Below are 24,223 nucleotides of genomic sequence, written 5' to 3'. Positions count from 1 at the left end.
ATATCCTGCTACACTGTAAATTCCTTCTGAGTTGAAGTCATGAGCACTTTGGATTATTAGTGTCTGGCACACAGTTATCCATAAACATTATGCAAACAGGTGACCAAATATTAAAGAAAAGTCTAAAAGCCTTAGAACATAACTATTTAACCTTTTTTCTGTTAGAAGATCTTGACATTTTGTAGGGTATTAATTATGAATATATGCTATCAAAATCTAAAGTGGTAAAACAAAATTACAACTTGAAAAAAAATTTCAAAAATTTTGATGTATAACATAGGAGACATTTGTAGGTTAGGTTATCAAATTCTCACATGAAAATATTATCTCTCCACATTCTAATACACATCTGTTAGATATAATGAAAAAAATAAATCATGAATGCATGCAAACTTAAGTTAAACATTACTAAAATAACCTTACCTGACAAATTTTTTCCCAGATCTCATCACAGCCAGCTTTTTCCTGAAAACTTAGTGCCAGATCATAGTTCTCAGCTTCTGACCAAACAATTAATGTATCCTGTTTAAAAATAAAGATTTCTGTATCAGCACACCAGAAAAGAAACAACTACAAAGTATAAATAAAAATCAAGAGGACAGGAAACAGCGCAGCAATGCCCTCAGGTAAGTGCAATTAATGTACACTCAAATGACATCATATAACTGTATTTTGTTATCCTTTGAAATTTTAGTAATATCTGGCAATGAAGTCATAGCTTTGGTACTGAAAGTGACAGTGAGCAATTTTCTGAAACAAAAAATATTAAAACATGTTAGCAGGCTCTAGCTCATGTTACCAAGATAATGTTTAATGGAAAGTCTAGCATTCTTGGCCAAAATATCATGTAGACATTCTAATCATCTACTCCCTATTGTTTCCAGAAAGTCAGCTGTTCCACTCACTAACCACCTACCGGTTTATTTTTCCCTTCAAGCTGGTTACCAGTAGGCTAACTAAATAGCTGATAATTATGCTAAGGTTTGACCCTTTCTATTTTTGCCTTTTTAAAATCTGGAAAAGCCTTCAGGATATTAAGGAATGTGAAACAATGCTGACAGAAAATACTTGCTCTACCTGTATTACCAACAGCACCTAGTTCAGCAGCTTAGATAGTAAAAAATTAAAAACCTCAGTTTCAGATAAGTGTTTTTCTGGATGTCCTTAATTATATCCCTCCCAAAAGGTTATGCCTTTAGGGAAAAGTTGTCAACTCCCTTATTAAAAACTAAGGTTTGGTTTTAAATTAAAACACTCAAGTTTAAACACGAAAATCACTATGCAACACCTAAATGAAATGGACTTTTAAAGGATACATAATAATGAAAGGCTAATATGGCCAAAACTTTGATTTAAAAAAAAAATGCACATTTAAGTTTATTCCCTAATTATCAAAAATATAATCTATGAAAGCACCTTATATTTATTAATTGTTCAGCTGACAGTACTTATAAATATTATGCTGATATTAAAAAATATATAAAATTAAAAGTTAGCCCCAGGGACTTCCCTGGTGGTGCAGTGGTTAAGAATCCGCCTGCCAAAGTAGGGGACACGGGTTCAATCCCTGGTCCGGGAAGATCCCACATGCCGCGGAGCAACTAAGCCCGTGTGCCACAACTACTGAGCCCATGCGCCACAACTACTGAAGCCCGAGCGCCTAGAGCCCATACTGAAACAAGAGAAGCCACCGCAATGAGAAGCCCTCGCACTGCAATGAAGAGTAGCCCCCGCTCGCCGCAACTAGGGAAAGCCCGCACACAGCAATGAAGACCCAACGCAGCCAAAAAAAAAGAAAAAAGTTAGCCCCAGATTAATAAAGACAAAGTTTTAAAAATGAAAACATTTCAATACTTTGGTAGCTCATCCCTTAATTAATCTAGGCCTCAGATGAATACTTATCTGTTGTGTGATCAGGTAAGAAGAACACTGAAAATCTGTGTTCTAGCTTCTGGCTGACCATGCTTCTTGGAAGGGATATTTGCCATCAGCTATTCTAAAATTTTATCAGGTTGTTTAAAAACCTTTAGTGGCTTCCACCATGTAGAGAAGAGGTTGTGAACTCTTTTTAAAAAACCAGTAGAATGCTTTTTATAAACAAAATTTTAGTAAGAATCCATTAAAAAAAAAAAGATAAAAACAAGGCTATTCTAGTTAAAGCACTAGGGAACCCACACAAGCTCCATGTTCTTTCCTCAGTTCCTCAGTTGTTTTTTTAGAGCACTCCTCAAAACAGCTACATGAACAGTGCTCTCCAAACTTTTAAAAACCGTGTGCCTCAAATTACTTACATATTATATACAGAAGTATAATATTACTATAGCCATATTTTATAAAACATACAGTAAAATAGAAATTAAAAGGCTTATATAAAGATTAAATAAGCAATATTTAAAAATGTTTAAACTGCAATGGCTCCATAGCATTATTATTTAGAATTTTAAGACCCAATATTGTTAGGGCACAGTATATCCATAAGTGATAGGAGATACAAATCCGTATTTAGTGACATCCTTTTAATAATTCTGAATTTTGGGGGAGGGGAAACTTTTTGTAATATCTATTTTATCATTATTTCGGCTTTGTCACTTGCCCGACAGATTACACTAGGAGTGTAAATGTCAGTTGGACCATTATCTTGTTCACTTGCACTTACAGTACTGTTTTCAACCCATTTTAAGGCACATGCTCCTTTTGTTAGGGTTACAGGTTAGTTTAAATTGGAAAATATCTGTAAACAGTTATCTGCACATACAGGCTATAACTCACAATAGGCGGAGAACACTTTTCATGGAAACGTTACTCTTCTCTCAGAATACTACTCTTATTTTTGACTCTTGACCGCATGACTTTATTATATATTCGCAAAATTCAACTTCTCCTTTTGATACAATAAACAGGTTTCTTCTCCAATGATTCATACTGTGCATTCTATTTTGGAGATCACTATTACAACAGAATGAATGAAATTCAAAACCATTTATCCAGGCATACAAGGCCCTTTGCATTTTGGTTCCAATCTACCTTCTGAGAGAAAAGTCGAGGTAAGCAACGAAGTCTGAATTAAGATAACTGAGTCCCCTTCTTCCTATCATTTTCTTTTGTTCTTTCCTTCCCATTCTTAACAGTAAACTCTTACTCATAAGCCAGTCAAAATCCCAGAAACTAAATAGAATTTATATTCAGAATCCTTTTTCAATGCAAAGAGGACTGACCTTGGCAGATGGTTAAAAACATACATTCCCATGCTTCTCCCCTGGGTACAGGTCTGGAGTAAAGCCCAAGAATCCTTATTTTTTTTTTTTTGCAGTACGCGGGCCTCTCCCGTTGCGGAGCACAGGCTCTGGACACGCAGGCTCAGAGGCCATGGCTCACGGGCCCAGCCGCTCTGCGGCATGTGGGATCTTCCCGGACCGGGGCACGAACCCGTGTCCCCTGCATCAGCAGGCAGACTCTCAACCACTGTGCCACCAGGGAAGCCCCAAGAATCCTTATTTTTAACAAGGGTCTCGGGTAATTCTTTGGGTAAGTCAAAATTGAGAACATGACCGAACTGTATCTCTAGTTGGTAAACAGAGGATAGGGAAGTGCCATCAAGAGTAGGCACCTTCCATCTCTATGCACCTATCCCAAATGGGTGACAAAATGCATCTTTCCTTTCCCTCCTCCTCCACATCTTACTGTCTCAGAAAAAAGTACCCATAAGAACAACTCCTTAGAACTGCTTATTCCAAGGGTCAAAGTTCCTAGGTGAGAGAATATAGAGATGGCACAAGAATACTGAAACCAGAATGAAGTGTCAAGTGGCACAGTTTCCTATATATCCAAAAAGCCTAGATTGAGTCAAGCCCAATTTTTCATAGTAAAGTCTGTTTCAACCACTGTACTCTGTGACATATTTTTTCTAATCTGTGCGTGGCACACATATCTTTGAGACGTTATTAATGCCTCTGTTTAAACCAAGGAAAGCTTAGAGTTTTCTTCTACTAACTAAAACACTTAATCACCACTATGTCCCTATGGAAGTCAGATTTAAAAATGAGCTTGCAGGGAGAATTATAATTGGTCTCGTCCTTAAAAAAAAACAAACAAAAAGGTGATTATGTCCAAGTCCAGGATGGGAGTAAGACATGAGCTAGAGAAGCTTGACAATTTAGCCTTTACTGTATCAGGTTTTCACAGTGTAGTTTTATTATGCGAAATGGTTATTTTCAATCTTATATATTAAAAACGTACTCTGGAGCCAATTACTGTTTAAATCAGAGGTTCTTAATCCAGAGTCTACAGACACCTTAAAATTTTATCTAAAACCTGCTGCATAATATCTATTTTGGAGAAAGAGTCTCCAGTTTTTATATATTCACAAAGGAATCTGTGACACATTTTTAAAGGGCCTAACAAACCAATGGATTATCTGTTTCAGTTTTCCTCCTTGATACTGATCTACTTCATTAACATGAATAGTATCTAGTCATGAAATATCTGAGATCCTACTGCTTGCCAGACTAACCCTATCTTTGCCCCCAATGACTTTGACAAAATTAATAAAAAGCTCAAGTTTTTCAAAGGAATAATATTTTTTTAAAAAAAGGAAGATGGAAATATTAGATTCAATTTACAAGTTCAAAATCAATTTAAAGTCTGAAAATAAGTGAGATTAACCAGACAACGCAGCATGTAACTCTCTAGTAGTTCCTAATAGTAGCTGACTTAAACTCCTTCTGAGATAGATTTTTAAATAATAGTGTGGCATAACATATAATCCAAGACAGACATGATGACACTACTTACAAACAATGGTAGTATCTTATCTTCTCAAAATCTGTGATATATTTGGGTACAATGGGCATAACCATGAACTAGAATGAGGACCTGGGAGCACCACCCACAGTTTTACTGTCCACTATTTTGGTGACTTTCAGCAAAGTATTTAACTTCTTTGATTTTCTTTCCTTATTGGAAAAGAGGAAAATGCTGTCTACATAAAGATTATTGTAAGATTACTATGAATACAGTTATCTTATTGCACTCGTGTGTCAGGTACTATGGTAAAGCCCTTTTCATACATTAATTTACAACTATTATGTGAGTTAGGTAGCATCTCCATTTAAAAAATGAGATTCAGAGAAAATTTGCTCAAAATCATATAGCTAGAAATAACAGAATTAAAAAACTTAAGAGTATCCATCCAACTCTAAATCCATGTTCCTGTTACTATGCCCCATAAGAAATGTAAACAAATTCTAAAAGATGGCGAAGGTCTTAACAACTTGCTTCCCAAGCGCCTCCCCTGTAGCACGGTAAGAAACAGAAAGGATCCTAACGAAGAAAGCCCCCTCTCCATCTGATTCCCAAAGATTCCTCCATTCCAGACCACCACCCAGAACACATCTCTACCAATCACTCTGCTCCATCTTTCCAACCTAATCATTCACGTCCTCTACTTGTGCACCTGATCTATAGTTCAAGGTCAGAGTGGACCCTACTCATTACAAATTCATGCTGTCATTTGAATGCAGCATTCACAATTGTATAACCCTCTTTCCCTCTCACATACTCATCAGTCCATTCCTCACAGTGGCTCTCAGGCTAAACCCCAACATCCTTAATTTTATTGGATTATTTTGCCAATTAAGAGGTACAATAAGATCAGATCATTTGCATTTCCACCTTCATCTCAGTGGACATTCTTTTAACCAAAACCTAGAATACTCTCAGTCTTTCTCTTGGCAGGATATGAAACAGCATTTCTGCCTGATTGGCCCTTCTTTCCTTACCACAATTATATTCTCCTTTGGTTTGAAGACAACACATTTTCCAGATGCTCTATTCTTTCCAACTGCTTATTCTTTCTTTACTGGATCTTCCTTCTTCCTGATTACCAAACACCTAAACCTGCAGCATGCCCTGTCAATTCTATCTTCCATATATATCTCAAATCTACCCACCTCTCCTCTTTGTATCTACTGCCATCACCCTAACTTGATTCAACATTATCTCTAGCTTGGACCGTGCTACACTCTCTCAACCAGTCTCCTAGTTATTGCCTCTCTTCAGTTCTACAGATTGATATTACTATTTTGGATAATGTCACTTCTTTGCTGAAAACTCTTCAAAAGCTTTCAATTGCACTTTAAAAAACCAAACTACCGTTAGTGACCAAACCATAAGCAGAACTCAACCAAGTATTATTCGATGAATGAATAAATGTGGACAATTCACAAGACTCAGTCTTAAGCTCTGTTCTTTTCTCAATTTGTATCTACTCTCTCAAAGGAGATCCTCTTTTGCAGCTAAAAATAGTGTTTAATGATTCTCAAATCAGAATCTCCTGCATCAAACTCTCACTCTATCTCTAGTCCCAGGTGTTCAATTTTAAGACCTTTCTATTTATTTTACTCCAAAGCCTAAATGAAAAAAAGGCACAAAACAATATATTGTTTGCTACCACTTATGCCAATAAAAAAGAGAATTATATATATATATATATATATAATTGCATGCATATTTGTTTACATATGCATAAAACCACTAGCAAGATATACAAGAAACTGGTAACACTGGTGGCCTCTAGCAAGGGAAACTGTATGGACAGGGTCCAGGGTGCGAGAGACTTCATAAGCACCTTCTGATTTTTAACAATGTGAATGTATTACCTATTCAAAATAAAGAACCTTTTGTTTTTTAAATAAACAAGTCTCTAACCCAACGATAAATGTAACCCTGCTTTCTCCTCAACTTCCCAGTTTCTGGAGAGAACCATCATTTTTGTGGCCCCAAGGCTCAAAAACACTACTAGTGACCTTTGATTTCTTGTTTTTCATATTTAATCATTCACCAAATCTTCCAGCACTTTCCTGAAAAGGTACTGGAGTTCTTTTCCTTCTTTCCAATTCCATTTTCTACACTGGAACAGACTTTCATTTTCTTGATCTGAATTATTGCAAAGGTCTTGCTACCTAAAGTTCTTCTGTTTCGCTCCCTACCTCCAATTCATTATTCATGACATTGCCACACCGGCTTCCTAAACACAGTATCACTTTCATGTTAGGCTCCTACTCAAGAACCTATAATGGCTCCCTTTTGTTTAGCAAACCAAGCTCTCAAATAAGAAACCTCTTAGGCGTAATAATAGAAACCAAATAGGCTTAATAATGCCTTTTGTGTCAGGTGTACTATTTCTTGCCCTATCATAGTTCCTTCAGCAGGCACCACCAAGAAGAGTGAAGTTTTTCTCAATGACTGGCTCAAATCACTCTCTCCTTTCTCTAATTTTCTACTGCCCAAGTCTGTGGAATAAAATTACTTTTCACAGTATTTTGTGTTGGTGCATACCTACTATATAATCTCAATTAAGAAACTTAACCTTTCTGTGCCTTAAGTTGCCTTATCTGTGAAATGCTTTCATGGACTCTTGATGAGGACTGAGTTAAAGCACTTTATCAGCTATCTTATTACTATTCTGTAACTGTTTCACTTGTTATGTATTATCTCCCAATAAAACCCAGGATGAGGACTTCCTTATACATCTCTCCCAAACCCAATTAACACAAAATTGTGCTTAATATAAAAGGTACACACCCTACGAGTCTGCTTTTGATTTAGTCAAGTGGGATTTATTCTCTTGATAAAGTAGAATTTTGACACATGTATCAGGCACTTTATTCTGTGTTACACTGTATAATCATTCTCTTTTCTTTCTAACAGTGTTTCTTTAAATACTTCACAAGTTTATTGGCTCCTTTAGGTTAAGTATATCTTCTTCCCATCAACTACCAATACTTCGATATTACCCACAGTAAGCAAAGGAAGTGATGTGAATCAATGATTTCCTATTGATATTGAGTCATTTGACATTAACTCAACTCATTCTAACTTATTTTGAACCCACAATTCAGTACTTAGCTCATTTTACAACTGTAATGTTAAAAGAAGAATGTTAAATATTCCTCTGTATTTATTCAATGAATTTTTAAAAATTAATTTTTATTGCCATAGTTGCTTTACAATGTTGTGTTAGTTTCTACTGCACAGCAAAGTGAATCAGCTATACGTATACATACATCTCCTCTTTTTTGGATTTCCTTCCCATTTACGTTGCCACAGAGGACCGAGTAGAGTTCCCTGTGCTATAGAGTAGGTTCTCATTATATTCAATGTATTTTAATGTAGCAAAATTTCCTATAAACTATGAATGTCTCATTAACTCACTCAGGGCTTTTTTTTTAAATTAAAAACCCACTAATGATCAATGTATTTCATATAAATTTTAGAAATAAGTAATTTTCTAGACTAATTTATTGAATACTTAAATGATGACACTTAAAAAAAGGTAATTCTAATGAACATAGAAAAATATGAGGTGTTTGGAAATCCCAATTTGTATAATCTGGTAAAAAGGCAAACTGAAAAAGATTTTGGTGAAACAAACACATCTATTACAAAGAAAGTAAGTCTAACATAACTCCTATATAGCTCTTTGATTTCTATTAGAAAAGTGCAGTCTATTTAAACAATAAAGAAAAGAAAACAACTGACTCCATTTACACACGTTTTTCATTCTTATAAACAAAGCTTTTCCAGAGTATTCTCATTGCCAAAGAGTTCTCTTAAGCTTTAATGTTATTCAGTAAAAGTACCTCAATTAAGGAAAAAGATATTTTTAAAAAGCCCTAATAGTATATTATTTAAAAGAAATTAATTACAAAAAACATTTCCCCAATGGCATAAAAATTTTTTAAAATATTTTTCTCCCGCAATACTTAAATTTTCTAGCAGAGTAACATGACACACAAAGTTATGTCCCAAAGTTCCTAAAAATATTCACAGAACCACTGTGTAATTCTGGACTAACGATGGGGGTTTATACACAAACCTCCGCTATAATGTGATCTTTCTAGTTAAAAGAACAGCTAAAGGATCTTGTATACAATTTGAGAAGAATCCATAACATAACTAATTTTTAAGGAGTCACACTTAAGAAGACAGTTCCTGAGAATTATATTCATGCAGGTAGAAAAAAATGGTTACAAAATATTGGTACTCCTTTCCCCCAAAGCAAGCAAACAAAAAAACAAACCAAAAGTGGCTATGTGGTAAAAGTCAGTACAAAGACAGAGAGTAACCATCTGCCTGGCTGACTTAGAAATTAAATTTAGTTAAATTTACCTTAGAACATCTAAGGTATAGGAAACAACTTCAGGTGTTCAATACAGAACAAATGTTTGATTCTCCATCAAAAAAGACATAATATTCTCTTAGCAAAGGAAAAAACTATTAACTGAATATGGAAAATTTTAAAAATATTTCAAAGTACTAAGAATGCACTGTATACACAAAACTGTTTAAAAGTAAGACTTTTACTAATAATGCACTGTGCAATAGATGTAATTTCATTCCTCCAAGTGTGAAGTATTTGTTTCTGAGCATCTAAATTTTCATTGACCTTGAAGAAAGTAGGCACTGATGATGCAAGTATAATTAATTTATCTTTTCCTTCAAATTATTTATCTTTTCCTTCTAAAACTTCTGCCATATTCACTTTACACACTCCACACAAAAAAAACTGGAAAATAATTTATCTTTTCCTCCAAAAATCTCTGCCATGTTCACTTTACACACAGAACACACACACAAAAAAACCCTAGAAATAATCCAAATGTCTAACAATAGGTGTATATCATACATCATACAGTGTTTTAAAAAATGCCCAACTAAATCTACATTAACATGAACAAATCTTCGAAGTAACTTTGAGTGAAAAATGAAAGTTGCAGAGTACATGTAAGAATAGGAGATCAATTGTGTAAAGTTTAAAAACGCACAAAAGACTACATATTATTTATGGATACATACATATGCAGAAAAGGTATAAAGCATGTACAGAAATAATACACATTAACTTCAGAATAGTGGTTACCTACAGGGAGAGTGGAGAATGGATAGAATGAGATGGGTACAAAGGGAGTTTTAATTCTATCCACAATGTTCAACACTACAAAAAGATTTGAAACAAATATGGTATAATGTTAACACTGTTAAATTTGGTGGTGTTACACAGACACTCATTATATTATTCACTGTACTTCTCAATTTTGGAATCTTTCATAATAAAAATGAAAACATTCACAGGATAAAGGAAAAGTTGAATCACTGCAGCCATTTCCAGACTAGATAATTAGCACACTAAAACACAACACAGGTTTTCTTTTCCCAAATAAGACAATAAGTATCAACAGAAAACATTGCATAATAGTCAGTGTACACTTTCATGAAATATCCATTGGTTATTATATTAAAAATATACAACAATTAAAGAACAGGATTAAGTGCTTCTACTTCAAAAGCTTTATCTTTGCATGAGTCAAAGGATCCACTTTCACACCACAAACAGGCTTTCCTTGCTTTAAAGAGTACCCCTTTGAATTTTCTTTTATGCCATTTCCTTTATATGTGACTGAGAATAAAAGGCTTAGTGTACAGGGTATAGAAGGTACCTGGCTAACTGCAGTTAAATAAGACTAATGAATACGTCGTATTCCAATATAAACTAACAGTGGCTCAATTCAAAGATAATAAATTACTTCCAGAACAAAAGCTTTCACTTTTCAGTTTGAAACTTTTAACCTGCAAGGGAAATACATATAGCCTGTAATTCTGTTTACCATCCATGTTTTTTTTTTTTTTTTGGGTCAGAAAAGCTTTCCCATCTTTGTCAGATTAATACTTCCTTGATCACAGATGAAGTCTTTCAAATTAAAGATAAACAACTACTTGCCTGTTGTTTCTGATATGCAGTGTTTGGATTTATCTTTGATTCCAAGAGTAGTGATCCTGCAAGTTAAAAAAATAATATTTATAAGTTTCAATTTATAAAACACTGAATAAAACATCAGAATACACATTAAAAAAACAACTTTTTTCTTCCCCCAGCAGGACATCTGAAGTAATCAAATGTATTCCAATTTACATTCTTCTCTCAAGATCTGGGCTTCATATTTAATGTAGAACATATCATCCTATCCCCATATACCCTTAAAGGAAAAATTTCATCTAAGAACAACATTCAGACCAAGAATATGCGGAGACTAGATTACTTATTATAGTTTTATTGAAATGAAAAATTTAAGGTCTAAATGACCACCTGAAGCCAAATTTTTTTTAACAAGGTTATTTTATTGCATTTCCAGTTTAACAAATAAAACAAATTACAAAGGACGACAACAGGGATTTAAGTACTTAGTACACAAATACAGAATTGCATTTATCCTTTTCTCCTTAAGAACAAAAAGCAGGACACCTCATGTAAAGATAAATGTCCATGATTACTTTAAAGAAAAAGTGCAAGAGTAAAAGATATGTCAAAAATAAACCGAAGACTGCTATTTTTCTTTAATCTGCACAAATCAGTTGCTCAAATCCAGCGATCAGATACAGTGAGGAAGGTGTTTTACTTAAGGCTGTACATTTTATAATTTTAAAATATTTCACTTAAGACTCGTACAATAAATCAACGAATACAAGTTTACAATCTGCTCTGGTGTCCTAACTTGTTTTGGTTGTAAAGTATCCACTTGTTCACAGCACCTTCTACAAAGATAGCCTGGAGGGATCCCAGACTGAAGGTGTATGTGCTTGTGCGTGCGTGTATCGTGGCAACAGTCTGCAATAACCCCAGGAAATAACCCCTGCGTTTTGGTTTTCCCCAGCACCTGTCGACTGTGGCAACTGGGGCTAGTTAGCAAAATCAGTTAAAAAAAAAAAAAGTTAAGTTTCACTAAACCTTTTGTACCAGGCACATAATGGGATAAGAAAATAAAGGGGGACGGGAAGGGTCAGTTCCCTGGAACAAGATCACTACTACCTTGTTTCCCATAACTTCCTCTCTTCTCACACTCTTCCCCCCACCTCTTTAAGAGGCGAGACTGGAGAGGAAGGGGTCAAAGGTTTAATAAGGAGAGGAGGCGGGGGAACAGAGAATCGGCGTCCGACTGAGGATAAATCCCGACAAAGTAGTTTGTCTTCACCGTACTGAAGTGCAGACAGAAAACCAATGCGCTGTCCCAAGCGGTGGCAGTAACAGTACTCGGCCCAGGGCCTAAACCCCAAGGCTGTGCCCAAAACGGAGGCATGGTCCCCTACCCTACGGTTCCAATAACCTTACCGTCGGACTCTGCCCGAACCAGCAGCGACATTCCCTTGAGCTCCTCCACATAGGTGGAGGAGACGTGCCCGGTGCCTCGGTCGTCCCATTGCCGGTCTTCGTTCAGGGTATAAACCTTCACTCGCCGCCGCGTATCCGACATGGTGGCTGCTGTCCCCACAGCTCCAGCCGCCGCCTCCTTGCTCACCTCGTCCGCGCCCCTCACTCTAGAGAGACGGTAGCGGCGGTGGCTGCAGCGGCGGCGGCGGCTCCGGAGACGCCCGAGTTCACCATGGCTCCCAAGGTTCAGCCGCGGGAAGGGGCAACAAGAACCACTGAGACCTTTCCGCCCGGAGTCCCGGTTACCTCTCACTTCACCCCCGCACACACCCACCCTCCCCACCCTTTGACCCCCAGAGCTCGCTCGCTCTCTCGCCGCCGCCGCCGCCGCCGCCGCGGTAACTACTACAGATCCGCCATCTTGTAACCCGATTCTCTCTGCCTTTCTCTTCCTCCTCCAGCAAGCTCGCACGGGCTGTCCTAGCAGGGGCTACGGCGGCCGACGAGCCCAACAAGAGGCACCTCCGTTTCTGCATGCACGGTGTTCTCGCGAGGCGGGGTACTGGACTGAGGTGGGTGGGTCTAAGTGCGACTTCCTCCTATCTCGGCCCCGCCTACTCCCGTGGGATCTCGGTTGAGTGGGCGGTCCCTGCGAGCTCCTTGTCTCCACTGGTTCCGCGAGAGTCCTCTCTGGGCAGGCGGCGGGCGCGGAGTCATGGATTCGGCTTCGTGCGGATTGCTGGCTTCACCCGGCGTGTGACGAGCCGTGGGATCCAGCTCTGTGGAAAACACAAAGCAAACCTGGGAGGTACGCATCCTTGGACGGGACTCACCCTGAGCAAAAGGGAAGGAAATGTGCTCGCACTGCTTAATGGAAGCTCACCCTTTCAGCCTGTGAGAGAAAAACAGTTTAAACCTCATTCTGTGAGGAGGTTAGCCCTTTAATGCGACCCGAAACCCCCTGAAACTCGCTATGGAGTCTGTTACAGTTAAGCATCTCCTCAGGAAGTGTCCTGTGCATCTCCAGGAGATTGTAATATTGTACACAAGTGTATCGTTAGGCTTTTGGGGCTGGCCATTGAAAAGCATACTTTCCGCTTCATGAAAATACAGTGCCCTTCCCGTGTTTGTAACGTCGGAAAATAAGTCTTCAGATAAGTTTAGGGAAGTGGCAGGGAGCTACTTTCCTAACATATCGAAGAGCACTGTTTCGATATTTTTGAGTTTCTCTTGCTGACATTTCTCGCGTTCTCTCTCGGGAGGTCTTATGCACTGAATAAGCGAGGGAGGAATTCTCTTGGCGTTCACGTTGTCAAACATCACATTAAGTGTCAGACATTGAGCGGTGGATACAAACCATGCACTGGGCCCCTGTTCGTTTTCGGTAGAATCCTTTTGTTCGTTTTTAAAGACAGTTTCAGCTTGTTGTGCTGCCAGCTTTTTACAACCCATTAGTCTGAAAGGTGAAAGTCAGGCGAGATGCACACGTTTTACCCTGCAGCGCATCTTGGGAGTTGTAGTCATTCCTTATCAATGGTGTTTTCAGAACGTGCTTATGTTTTGACCAGATCTTGTGGATACACCCTTCCGCGGTACACTAAAACGTGAGACGTCTTACACAGAACAGGCGCCTGATAAAAATTAAATTCTCGGTTCAACATCTGGATACATAGGATCTTTTAAAATCTAAGTATACTTGGATTAAATAGTTACAATATACGTGGCAATAGAGCCCGTTAATTGCTGTGATTGATGTGGACGAAATGCATTTTGAGCCCAGAGAAAATAACATTTCCGTCTCGGGTCAGAGAAAGCTTCACACAGATAACTTTTGAGGCACACTCAGATAACTTTTGGGCCTGATGTTAGAGGATCCCTGAGTGGGAGTTTGGCTTGAAAGGTGTTCAAGGCTGTGGGGACCAGGTGAACAAAGTCATAATGTGTTACTGGCCTAAAAAAACGTATAAATAAGTTATGTATTAAGTTAAAGGAATGAGAACTGTACAGAAGTCACTTTGACACCATACGTGTTAAAAGTTTACTGTTCTACAAATAAGATCTAATTCTGGAAAAAATTGAAACAACAGGAGTCATTTCCTGTATTTATTCAGTCATTCAGCAAATATTTGTTGAGCATATATTATGTGCTAGACATTGTTCTATACAGTGAATAAATAGAAAAAGTCCCTCTTTCATGGAGCTTACATTCTAGTGCAGGAAGACAGTAAACAAAGCTATGCCAGGTACTGATAAATGTTGTGACCAAAAAAAAGAGTAGCAGAAGGTTAGAGAGTGAGTATGGGAAGGGTAATGGTGTCTATTGAGGGTAGACAGTCTGCCATGCATTTCCCTAGGGGAAGGGAGAGCCAGAAAGCAGTAACTACAAGTACAAAGGCCTTGAGGCTGTAAGCATGCTGAGTGAGTGAGAGGGATAGCAAGGAAACCAGTATGATTGGAGTGGAGTGAGAAAGGGGGGAAATGGTGGGAAGTAAGGTTGGGAGTGGGGGAGAGGCTGTCTTGAAGGGCCTTGGGTTTTGCTTTGAATGAGTTGCAAATCCATTGGAGAGTTTTGAACTAAGGAGTGGAATGATCTGAACAGTGTTTCAAAGCATCCCTTCCACCTTCCCCTTAGTATCCCTTTTGCTGTACTCCCCAATATCTGAAATAAGGGAACAGAGTTAAACCCTCAGCACTCATCTCTGCCCCTTGCTGGATCCTCAGGCACAGGTTATTGGTTTTTTCTTGCCCTAGGTCACAGGGATTCTCTCTTCTGCAACAGGCCGACCTCTAACATTTGTAAGGTCCAGGACAAGCACACAAAAGGAAGACCATATACCATATGTCTAAAGATTTAAAAATTTTAAATCAAGCTATTAAATAAAATATATTTTCTTTTCCTACCTTTGGTATACCCTAAGCAATATATTTTCATATGGCCTGGAAACCAGATTCCAAATTCAAATCTAGAATTCTTGAACTCCTCAGAGTTCCAGAGTCTCCCTTTGGCTCCTGAAGTCCTTAGCCTGCCTTCTCTTCTCACACCTCAGCTCTGCCTGCAGTTAGACAGCCCTCATGTGCGCACAGAGGGTACCCCAGCCTTTTGTCCAAGCTCTGTCTATGTCTACTCTCCCTGAATGTAGTCACCCTTTGGCCACTCCTCAGTGGCCAATTAAGGACAGAATTTGGGAAGAGGACTGTGCAGACCCTGGGAGCAGGCTTGGCCTTTGGGGCAGGGAATTCCAGGGTGCCCAGAGCATGGTCTAGAAAGGGAAGAGTGGGTTCCAAGTGGACACATCCGTTGGTTTCATGGACTTCTCATCCCATGGAGAGAAACATAGACAGAGGGCCAGAGCAGGATTCTCCAAGACACACTGAGGGCAGTAATGCACTGCAACAATGTGTATTCCCCAGCAAAGGTTTTCTTCAGGCAAGTTCCACTCCAAGGGTTGAGATAGATTTCTATATCTGTATATGTAAATTTATACCTACCACCTTTTTTTTTAAACACAAATAACGGAATACCGTACATACTATTGTACTAATATACCCTAGTTTATTTAAACCATTTTTTCTGTCTCTGTATATGTCATTTCCAATAGTGCATAATTTCAAACAATAAATGATTGTACAGAAGTTGTTTCCTGTGTGCCAATATATGCATAGGTTAAATTCCTAGAGCAGGGTTTTACAGTTTTGGCACCACTGACATTTTGGGCTGGATAATTCTTTGTTGTGAGAGGCTGTCCTGTGCGTTACAGGATGATTAGCTGCATTCCTGGCTTCTACCCACCAGATGCCAGTAGTATTGCACCCCATCCTCCTGTTGTGATAATCAAAATTATCTCCCATCATTGCCAAATGTCGCTTGAGGGCACATTACACTTTTTAATTCTTGAGGATTAAAAAATATAGTAATCTCTACAGAGTAAACTGGGTTCTCAGTCTTATTGACTCGTGTCCTTGAAATGTGAGGCTTTCTGTTTCTACCCTTCCTAATTCTGTGCGATGTTTTTGTGAAAAACTTTTATGAAAGTTTCTTTGCTATATTCATTCACTTTTTTCCTTGAGGTGATTAATCTTTAAGACCTTCTCCATTTAAATAAGTCATCAAAACTGATAACCTACATCCTCTTCAGCTACATTCCTATTTCTCTTCCCCTTTTCAGCCAAATTGTTCAAGGGTTAAAGTTGTTTATACTCCCTACATTTCCTCACCTCACCACTGGACTCCTTAATTGAACCTATCTATTGTGGTTTCCATCACCCAGCCCTCACCAAAAAGCTCTTGATAAACTCACTAAAGACATCTTTGTTGATAATGCCAATGGACATTTTTCAACCCATTTTACTTGATCTAAGTTAAAATTGACACTTATTTGTCTGAACTTCCTTCTTTCCAGTCATCTCATGATGACTCCTGCTCTATCATTATCCTTCAGATGTCACCACAATTATCACTTACGTAGAAGAGACTTCCTTGACTAGGTCAAATCCCCGTGGAACCAAAAAACCCAATTCACATCGATTTAAATGATAAGACAATTTATTGGCTCATGTGAATAGAAAGTCTGAAGATAAGATGAACCTCAGGATTGATTTAACTGAGTGACTCAAGAGTATCAGTGAGAACTTGATTTTCTTCTGCCTCTCAGTTCTACTTTCTGCTCTGCCAAATCCATCCTAAGGCTGATTCCTTTTGTATCTTAAGATGGTAGCCAAGAGCTCCCAAGGCTACACAGTTCTTCACATCAAAAGAGTTTCTTCACATATCTCCAGTTGCATTGTGATTATACTAACTTAGGTCACATGCCCACTCCTGAACCTAGAGTTTTGTGGTCTAGGGAATGTCATGTACTGGACTGGCTGAGGCAAATCAGGGCCCATGCTTGTAGCTGCGGGTGGGGTTAGTCCTACCCAAATCCCATGTATGTTACACTATGTGATATGGGTAAAGTAGATGCTAGGAAGACAACTAGAGTATTCATTTTATCTTCCTATTACACACTTATAGCACCATGCACCCCTCCATTGTAGCATCTGTCATACTTGTAGCTTTATATTTATTTGTACGAGTTTTTATTAATAACTGTCTCCACATGTAGATGAAAAATTTTCATGAGTCCAGGGAGTATGTTTTTCTCACCATTGCATCTCTGGTACCTAGCATCTCATTCTTCTGAGGTGGTAGGTGGCAGTGTTACAAGGGCGTGTATGGGTATGAGTGTGTGTATGTGTGTGTGTGTGTAGGGATGGTAATCCTTTGGTTATGTGGGTTTGGGAAGTGGAGTTAGGCATATAGCCCCTCTCTGTATAGACTTTTACCTTGCCCTCAAATTCTCACCCCTGATCCTTTGATTTTTTTTGTGTGTGTGTGGAGATAATTTGTTCTCTTTTCTTATCTGATCACCTCTGGGGTCATATAGATTGTGACTTCCTCTGTTCTGCTAAATTTACCACTGCTCTTCTATTTGCTTGTTATGCAACCAACATTTATTAAAATCTCTTGTCTGCTATTGTCTCTTTTGTTTGCCCTTTGGGCTCTACTTTTTAAAAAAATTATTTAACTGTGTTGTTAATTTTCCATGTTTAACCAAGGTATTGTCATGTTTTTATGGCTTTTTAATGTTTAGTTCTCTAATCCACTTGAAATTTTTTGTATATATGAAGTTGGATGTCAATTTAAAATTTTTCCTCCCAATGGAGAGCCAACTGTTAACATCATTTATAGATGAAATAATATGAAATGCTATTTAAATCATATTCTTTATTAAATTCACAGACACACACACACATATACACACATATATCTAGATTTGAGTCTGAATTCACTGTTCTTTTTCCATTGTTTTATTTGGCCAACTCTAGTATGACAGTTAATTACTATAGTTTTATAATTTGTTTTGATTTTTGGTTGGTGTGGTGGCCTTAAAGTGCACCACTCTGATCTCCTTAAAGAGAACCTACTCTGGGGAACATAAGTTATCTGACAGCAAGCTGCCTTTTGGGCTCCACCATTATGTTTGTGCCACAAATACCTCCAGCTGCTCCCAGCCAGTGACTCAGCACAGCAGGGGTATAAAACTTGTCCTTTCTTGTCCAAAGCAGAACTCCTCTAATGGCAACTTTGGCTTGGGGAACTTAACAGCCAGGATGAGACTTTCTTGGAAATACACTAGTCTGAAGCTCCACCCAGTATTTCCTTCCCTTCCTCCTTTTACAGAGGTCAGACTTGCACTATGGTGTGCAGGCTCTTCCTGTCAATTCCTGAGCCCACGTATTTTATCCATCACAGACATTTCCCCCAATTAATATCTTGCAGATCCCTTCTTGGCATCTGCTTCTCTGAGGACCAGAACTGACATAGGTGATACAGGGAGTGATGTCAGAAATCAGACAGTAAGATGGGGTTTGGGGAATGGTTTACTCAGTCCCTGGCACAAGGTGGCCATTTGACTACTGATTTCACAGGTAGTGACCTAGGAAAACATCCTAGAAGGGGTGAATGCTGTTGCCTATTCAACAGTTCAGGATTTGAAAGATATGGGAGAAACAATGCTTATGAGGAGAGGAGAGGTGGCCAATTAAGTTGTACTACTCCCTTGCTGAGGGCTAATGAACTGAGGGCACTTAATGCACAGTTAAAAACTACATTTGGGAGCCAGGGGGGGCTCTTTGGTCTTCATAAAGAGGCCCTTATTCCCTGCAGTGGAAAAACAGATATGGGATTTGACAGTTACAGAGCTCTAAAGATATTTGAATGCTCAGCCTAGGGAGGCTTGCTATGCAGCTAGGGCCCTGGTTGGGAAAGCCTGAAGCTTTGAAACATGGGATGGATGCCCGTATTTTGGCTCTGTAGATATCCCTGGATCCTCAGGGGCTGCAGAAGTGGCTTATAACTCCTAGTAAGAGATAACACTTCCCCCTTGCAGAAAGACCTCCTCCATAGTTGCTCCCATTTCTTGGAGCTGAGAGGCTATGGTAACTAGGGTTAAATCTGGTTGCAGTATTTAACTGCATTTGACAGCTGATTTCACAGGTAGTGACCTGGGGACTGCTTTGCCTGATAAGGAAGGAGATTACACACCAAAGGGACTGAAATAATATGCTAGCATGTACTAGCGGGAGCTGGAGGAGTACGCTTGGGACTGGATTTTTAGGGTGCTTGATCAAGGGGGCTGGAGGTTAAGACTGAGTAATCAATACGTCATTGCCTTTGGGACTGAAGATTTAACCCTGGTCAGGACCACAGGGGATGGGGCAAACTCACTGCTGGTGTAGCTCCGTGAAGCCTGGAAAAAGAGAAGTGGAAATGAGCTCATTCCACGGCAACGTTTGACCGCTATTTATTTTGGCAAACATATGTGGCCACTGCTTGCTTATTAGTTCTAACTGTTCTATAACAATTTAAAGTGTTTTTTAGATGATCATCTGCAAATGTTTCTGTTCTTCTCCACCTCTGTTTAATCTCATCACATTGATTAGGACCTTAGAACACTGATGAGAATAATAGTGGTGATTCTTGTTTTGTTCCTGACTTTAATGGCAACATCTGCAGTGTTGTATACATGTTCTTAATTTCTGATAGATACCATTTTCCAAGTTAAGGATGTTTCCTAATATTCTAAATTCTCTAGGAAGTGTACATCGAATTCTATAAATTGACTCTTTTGCATCTGGTTATTATACGGTTTTTATCTATAATTCATTATAGAGATTATATGCTTACCCATTCTTGCATTCTTATAGAACTACTTTGTCCTAATAGCTATTGCCAATATTAAGATAATTTATCTGTTTTCATAAATGATAATGGCCTACATATTTTTATACTTAAAAAAATATCATCTCTTCTAACTTATGAGTCCTTGGCAATTGCATTAAATTTTATAGTCAATATCAAAACTATAACCAACTACGCAGTTTGGGTTTTCATGAGACATTGGGTATTCTTCAGTGTTTCCCAACACATGCAGGACCAAGTTCGGAGTCCTAAGTCTAATATTCGAAACCCCTCTACAATCTGACCTCTATTTACTGTCTTCTTTATCCACTGGTAAAACTGTTCCACTCCACAGGCAGCCTTTCCCTTTATAATCATCCTTTAAAGCCCAGCTCAAATATCACCTCTCCATAATGAAGTCCTATTCAAATTCCACTTCTTAGAAACTTTCCCTTTTTCTTCCAGTTAGAATTAACCTATTCTTTTCCTTTTTATGACTTTTTTAAAACCTTTACTAGACTGCTCATCAGTCTGCCTTTCATAAGTTATTGACTCTATATTAGAGTATATATAAGTCTCAGAAGGAAACAATTCCATCATTTAGTACTGTGCTCATAGTAGGTAGTTTTAATTACCTTTAAATTAATTTTGTAAATTTCAGACTAATTTTGAAACTTGTTGCAGTGATTTGAGATATGCTTGAGATGGTAAAACTGGAGTTGTTTTAATTATCTCTGCAAAAGTCACTTATGCCCCAACTGCTTTCTAGGATATTAAGGTGAATATCCAACCAATATGTTGGTTGGTGACTTCATACTCATATTTAATAAGTCAGACATCTTTCTCTTCAAAACTATTTTGCCCCCTCAGGTTTACTATTCATGTCACAGATCCTACTATCTTCACAATGCTCAGGCTGAAATCCTCAGTCCTAACTGCTTCTTTTTCTTCCAACTACATCCCCTTCTGAGTTAATCTAAGTCTATCCATTTTCTTTTTACATTTGTTTTGCAGTATCTTGGTATTGGCTCAGTCCATTTTTTCTGAACATTCTCCCTTCCCAAGGAGTGAGCCCTTGAGAATTCTCTGACTAGTTGCTTGCACCAAGTTTAGGGTTACCAGATTTAGCAAACAAAAATACAGGATACCCAGTTAAATTTGAATTTCAAATAAACAAGGAATATTTTTTTAAAATATAAGTATATCCCAAATATTGCATGGGCCATAGGACACTGAACATTTGTTTACCTGAAATTCCAGTTTCACTTAGCATTCTGTTGTTTTATCTGGCAATCCTAATCAGGTTTGACACCTTTCTCAAGCTGAGCCTATCGTTTTCTCCTCCAGAAGTTGAACTCAGAGACAAGTAACTTCCTGTGGGATAGCCATCTTTTGTCCCATGATATGAAAATACGTTTGCATAGAAGAAAAAAGCTGTTATATGGAAAGCAGCACAAATGAGAGGCCATGAGACTCTATAGGTAGGGAGAACTGTCTTAGTTCCTGATAACTTGACAGTCCTGGTTCAAGTCCGCCACAGGGAGTGTGACTTGCCTTCTGTGAAATAAATTCATGGCCCTGTGATAAAAATCCCCCGTTGCTTTAGCTTAACTTAGATTGGTTTCTGTCCCTCGATACCAAGACACATTCTCTTTTCCATTTATGCTGCCTACCACCCTAGTCTCTGATGAGCCTGGAATTTTGTAAAAGCTTTTTAAACTTTTACACGACTTTGGTATCTTCTGTCTTCTTACAAGTAACCAGGTATATTCTTGCCAGATTAAATGCTTTAAAAATATCACCTTGCACTGGCTATCTCTTGTTTTATATTCTTTAATAAAATTTGCCTTCTAATTCTGGTGAAGAACAGGCACAAGATTAAGGAGTAAAAGACTGTGAAATTGGTTTATAGAAGGGAAAGGCTGCTATATATTCCAGACGTACAATACCAATAAAGTTGTTAGTCCCTTTATCTGGAATTTTCTTTTCCAAATAGCTGCACATCTTCTTCCACTTCATTCAGGTCTCTGCTCAAATGTCACCTACTCAGAGATGCTATTCTGGATCATTTCATCTAATATAGTACCTTTTTTTTTTTTTAAATCACTCTATCCCCTTACCCATTTGTTTTTCTTTAAAGAACCTACCACTATCTGAGATGTTGTATACTTATTGTTTCCATCCACTAGAATGTGAGCATTGGAACTTTATCTGTTTTGTTTACTGATGCATCTGCTGTACACATTATAGTACCTGGCACATAGTAAGTGTTGAATAAATGAATGCCATGCTTGGCTGAACTGAAGTGAGAAAGATACTGATGTTAGATCTAGAAATTCAAGATATTCTATAAGAGAAGAAAAAATGTATTAAAAAACTGTAATTTATGGGCAAGGAGACATCAATAACAAAGGTTATAAAGGAAAAAGTCTTTAAGTACCTATATTGCACTAACTACCAAAATGGGAACTCAATTTGATTTGAGTCATTATAATTTAGAGATCTTAGCATATGATAGCCCTCATAGAAAACCTTTTTTGGAAAGCAGGGAAAACTACCAAGATGTGAATGTGAAAAATAAGTCCAGACATAAAGTGTACGCTCTTGATTTAAGTGGAAATGAGACCATTTTCGTGGTTTGTAGTTAGTGACCTGTATTTTCACTTTGTGGCACTACTGGTCTCTAGAGTTTAAGAACTAGCTTTATTTTTCCATATTATTAGCAGCTGGGAGTCTTTTTGAAAAATAAAATCTAAAACTCAAGAAAAACATAAATTACAATTTTGAAATTCTACCAGTAAGAGTTATGTCTTAAACAGAAGACAAAGTGAGAATAAAATTTTTTTTGTCACTATTATAAAATAGAACAATGAAATGTACAAAGCATATAATTTAAATTTAATCTTTCATTTTCAGTTGATCTTCAATAGTTCAGAAAGTATATCAACATTGCCTGTCATGCTATTTTACATACTATACATATACATAATCAATGTTTACTGACTTAAATACCCACATTTAAAAAATCTTTGGTCAGCTACATTTTTAGTATTTTCTGAACTAGTTAGCCCTGAGTCAAGAATTTACAAATATTTTATCAGATTTATAAAAGGAGGAAGATTCTAAATTATGACTTCCACGAACCATTTACTTTTTTTGTGGAATTATAATGTGATATATTAAAAAATGGGAATGAATATCATCTTACAGCTATTACTAATAATTATATCAATAGCCTCTAAACACGGCTGTTTCAAACATTTACTTATTAACTGAAAATCATGATTCCTCCATCCCTTCCACCAAGAACATCCATACATTAGCAACATACACACACAAAATGACCTAGTTCTATATGATGAGTAAATTATTTTTCTGTATTTTCTAAATTTGAAAAATGTATTACCTCATTCTCAACAGGATCCCATTTATAATATTTACTCCACTATGTTTATGGTTTTGTGACCAATTTGAAAGGTGGTATATCATTAAAATTAGATCAAATTAGCTCCCTCAGCTCCTTACTGTATCTGGTAACTGTACTAAAGAAATAGGCACTGGTTTTGAATATGGTAAGTTTCAGTTTGTGAAACAGCTGTGGGTAAGTAAAGCTATTATGCAGAGGTAAACCATAAGATGGCTAAGAGTAAACTGTCACTACTGTATAGGAAGAAGAAAAATATGTAGGAAGAAATCCATCATGCAGCAAATGTGACCCATTATTTCTAAATTTTTCAGATATTTCAAAAGTACAAGATTTAAAGGGTAGTCTTTTCTAAGACGTATAAATGACTTACTTTTAGTAATAAATATGTATTGATTTATAATGTAAGTTAAGAGTAATATAGGTAATTCGGAATTAAAAAATGGAACACGTAAAGTGAGCATTTTAATATAAATCATTAGAATACATTTATATTATTTATAAATCTACACATTAGAAGATACTACTGAAATTTTGCTATACAGAGTATCACTCTAGAATTCTTAAAAAAAAAAAGTCACTGGGAAGAATTAAATGATGACTGTGGAATAGATTCTCCCATTACAATACTGCTTCTGTCACTTAAAGTTTTGACAACAGTTGTAGCTGGAGACTGGAGCACTTTCCGAGAAAGCCTCATCCTTCCATCAGCTGGATCACGTCCAAAGTATTTCACCTGTGTTAAAAAAACAAATATACTTTAAAAATTACAGCACATTGACTGATGCCCAAATTATTGGGTTGGCCAAAAAGTTCGTTCGGGGTTTTCCCTGAAATGTTAATTTAAACTTACATGGTCCAAATAAAGCAATGCTTA

At 37.5% G+C, this 24,223-nt stretch overlaps 2 protein-coding genes and 1 long non-coding RNA gene across 7 annotated transcripts in view; 1 reads left to right on the top strand and 2 right to left on the bottom strand.

The window, feature by feature from the left end:
- PPP4R3B (protein phosphatase 4 regulatory subunit 3B) overlaps positions 1-12,539 on the bottom strand; it is a 63,205-nt gene extending 50,666 nt beyond the window's left edge. Inside the window, exons 1-3 of one of the 2 annotated variants that reach the window (XM_060026578.1) lie at positions 12,164-12,539; positions 10,778-10,833; positions 424-522 (exon numbers count right to left, since the gene is read on the bottom strand). In XM_060026578.1, coding sequence (XP_059882561.1) covers positions 424-522; positions 10,778-10,833; positions 12,164-12,305 — 297 coding nt within the window. In that variant the 5' untranslated portion in view covers positions 12,306-12,539. The remainder of the gene's footprint in view (positions 1-423; positions 523-10,777; positions 10,834-12,163) is intronic. The other variant, XM_060026577.1, reaches the window with a different exon arrangement.
- A 341-nt stretch (positions 12,540-12,880) lies between these two features.
- Positions 12,881-24,223, top strand: part of LOC132434894 (uncharacterized) — a 427,467-nt gene continuing 416,124 nt past the window's right edge. For all 4 annotated transcript variants that reach the window (XR_011246683.1, XR_009521451.2, XR_009521450.2 and 1 more), the window contains exon 1: positions 12,881-13,010. This is a non-coding gene — a long non-coding RNA (uncharacterized lncRNA). The remainder of the gene's footprint in view (positions 13,011-24,223) is intronic.
- Positions 22,626-24,223, bottom strand: part of PNPT1 (polyribonucleotide nucleotidyltransferase 1) — a 41,002-nt gene continuing 39,404 nt past the window's right edge. Inside the window, exon 28 of the mRNA XM_060026561.1 lies at positions 22,626-24,082. Within this exon, the coding sequence (XP_059882544.1) occupies positions 23,924-24,082 (159 nt within the window). The 3' untranslated portion in view covers positions 22,626-23,923. The remainder of the gene's footprint in view (positions 24,083-24,223) is intronic.

The sequence above is a fragment of the Delphinus delphis genome, chromosome 12 (genome assembly GCF_949987515.2).
Source record: "Delphinus delphis chromosome 12, mDelDel1.2, whole genome shotgun sequence".
Classification (NCBI taxonomy): Eukaryota; Metazoa; Chordata; class Mammalia; order Artiodactyla; family Delphinidae; genus Delphinus; species Delphinus delphis.
This window is presented reverse-complemented; position numbering and strand designations above follow the sequence as displayed.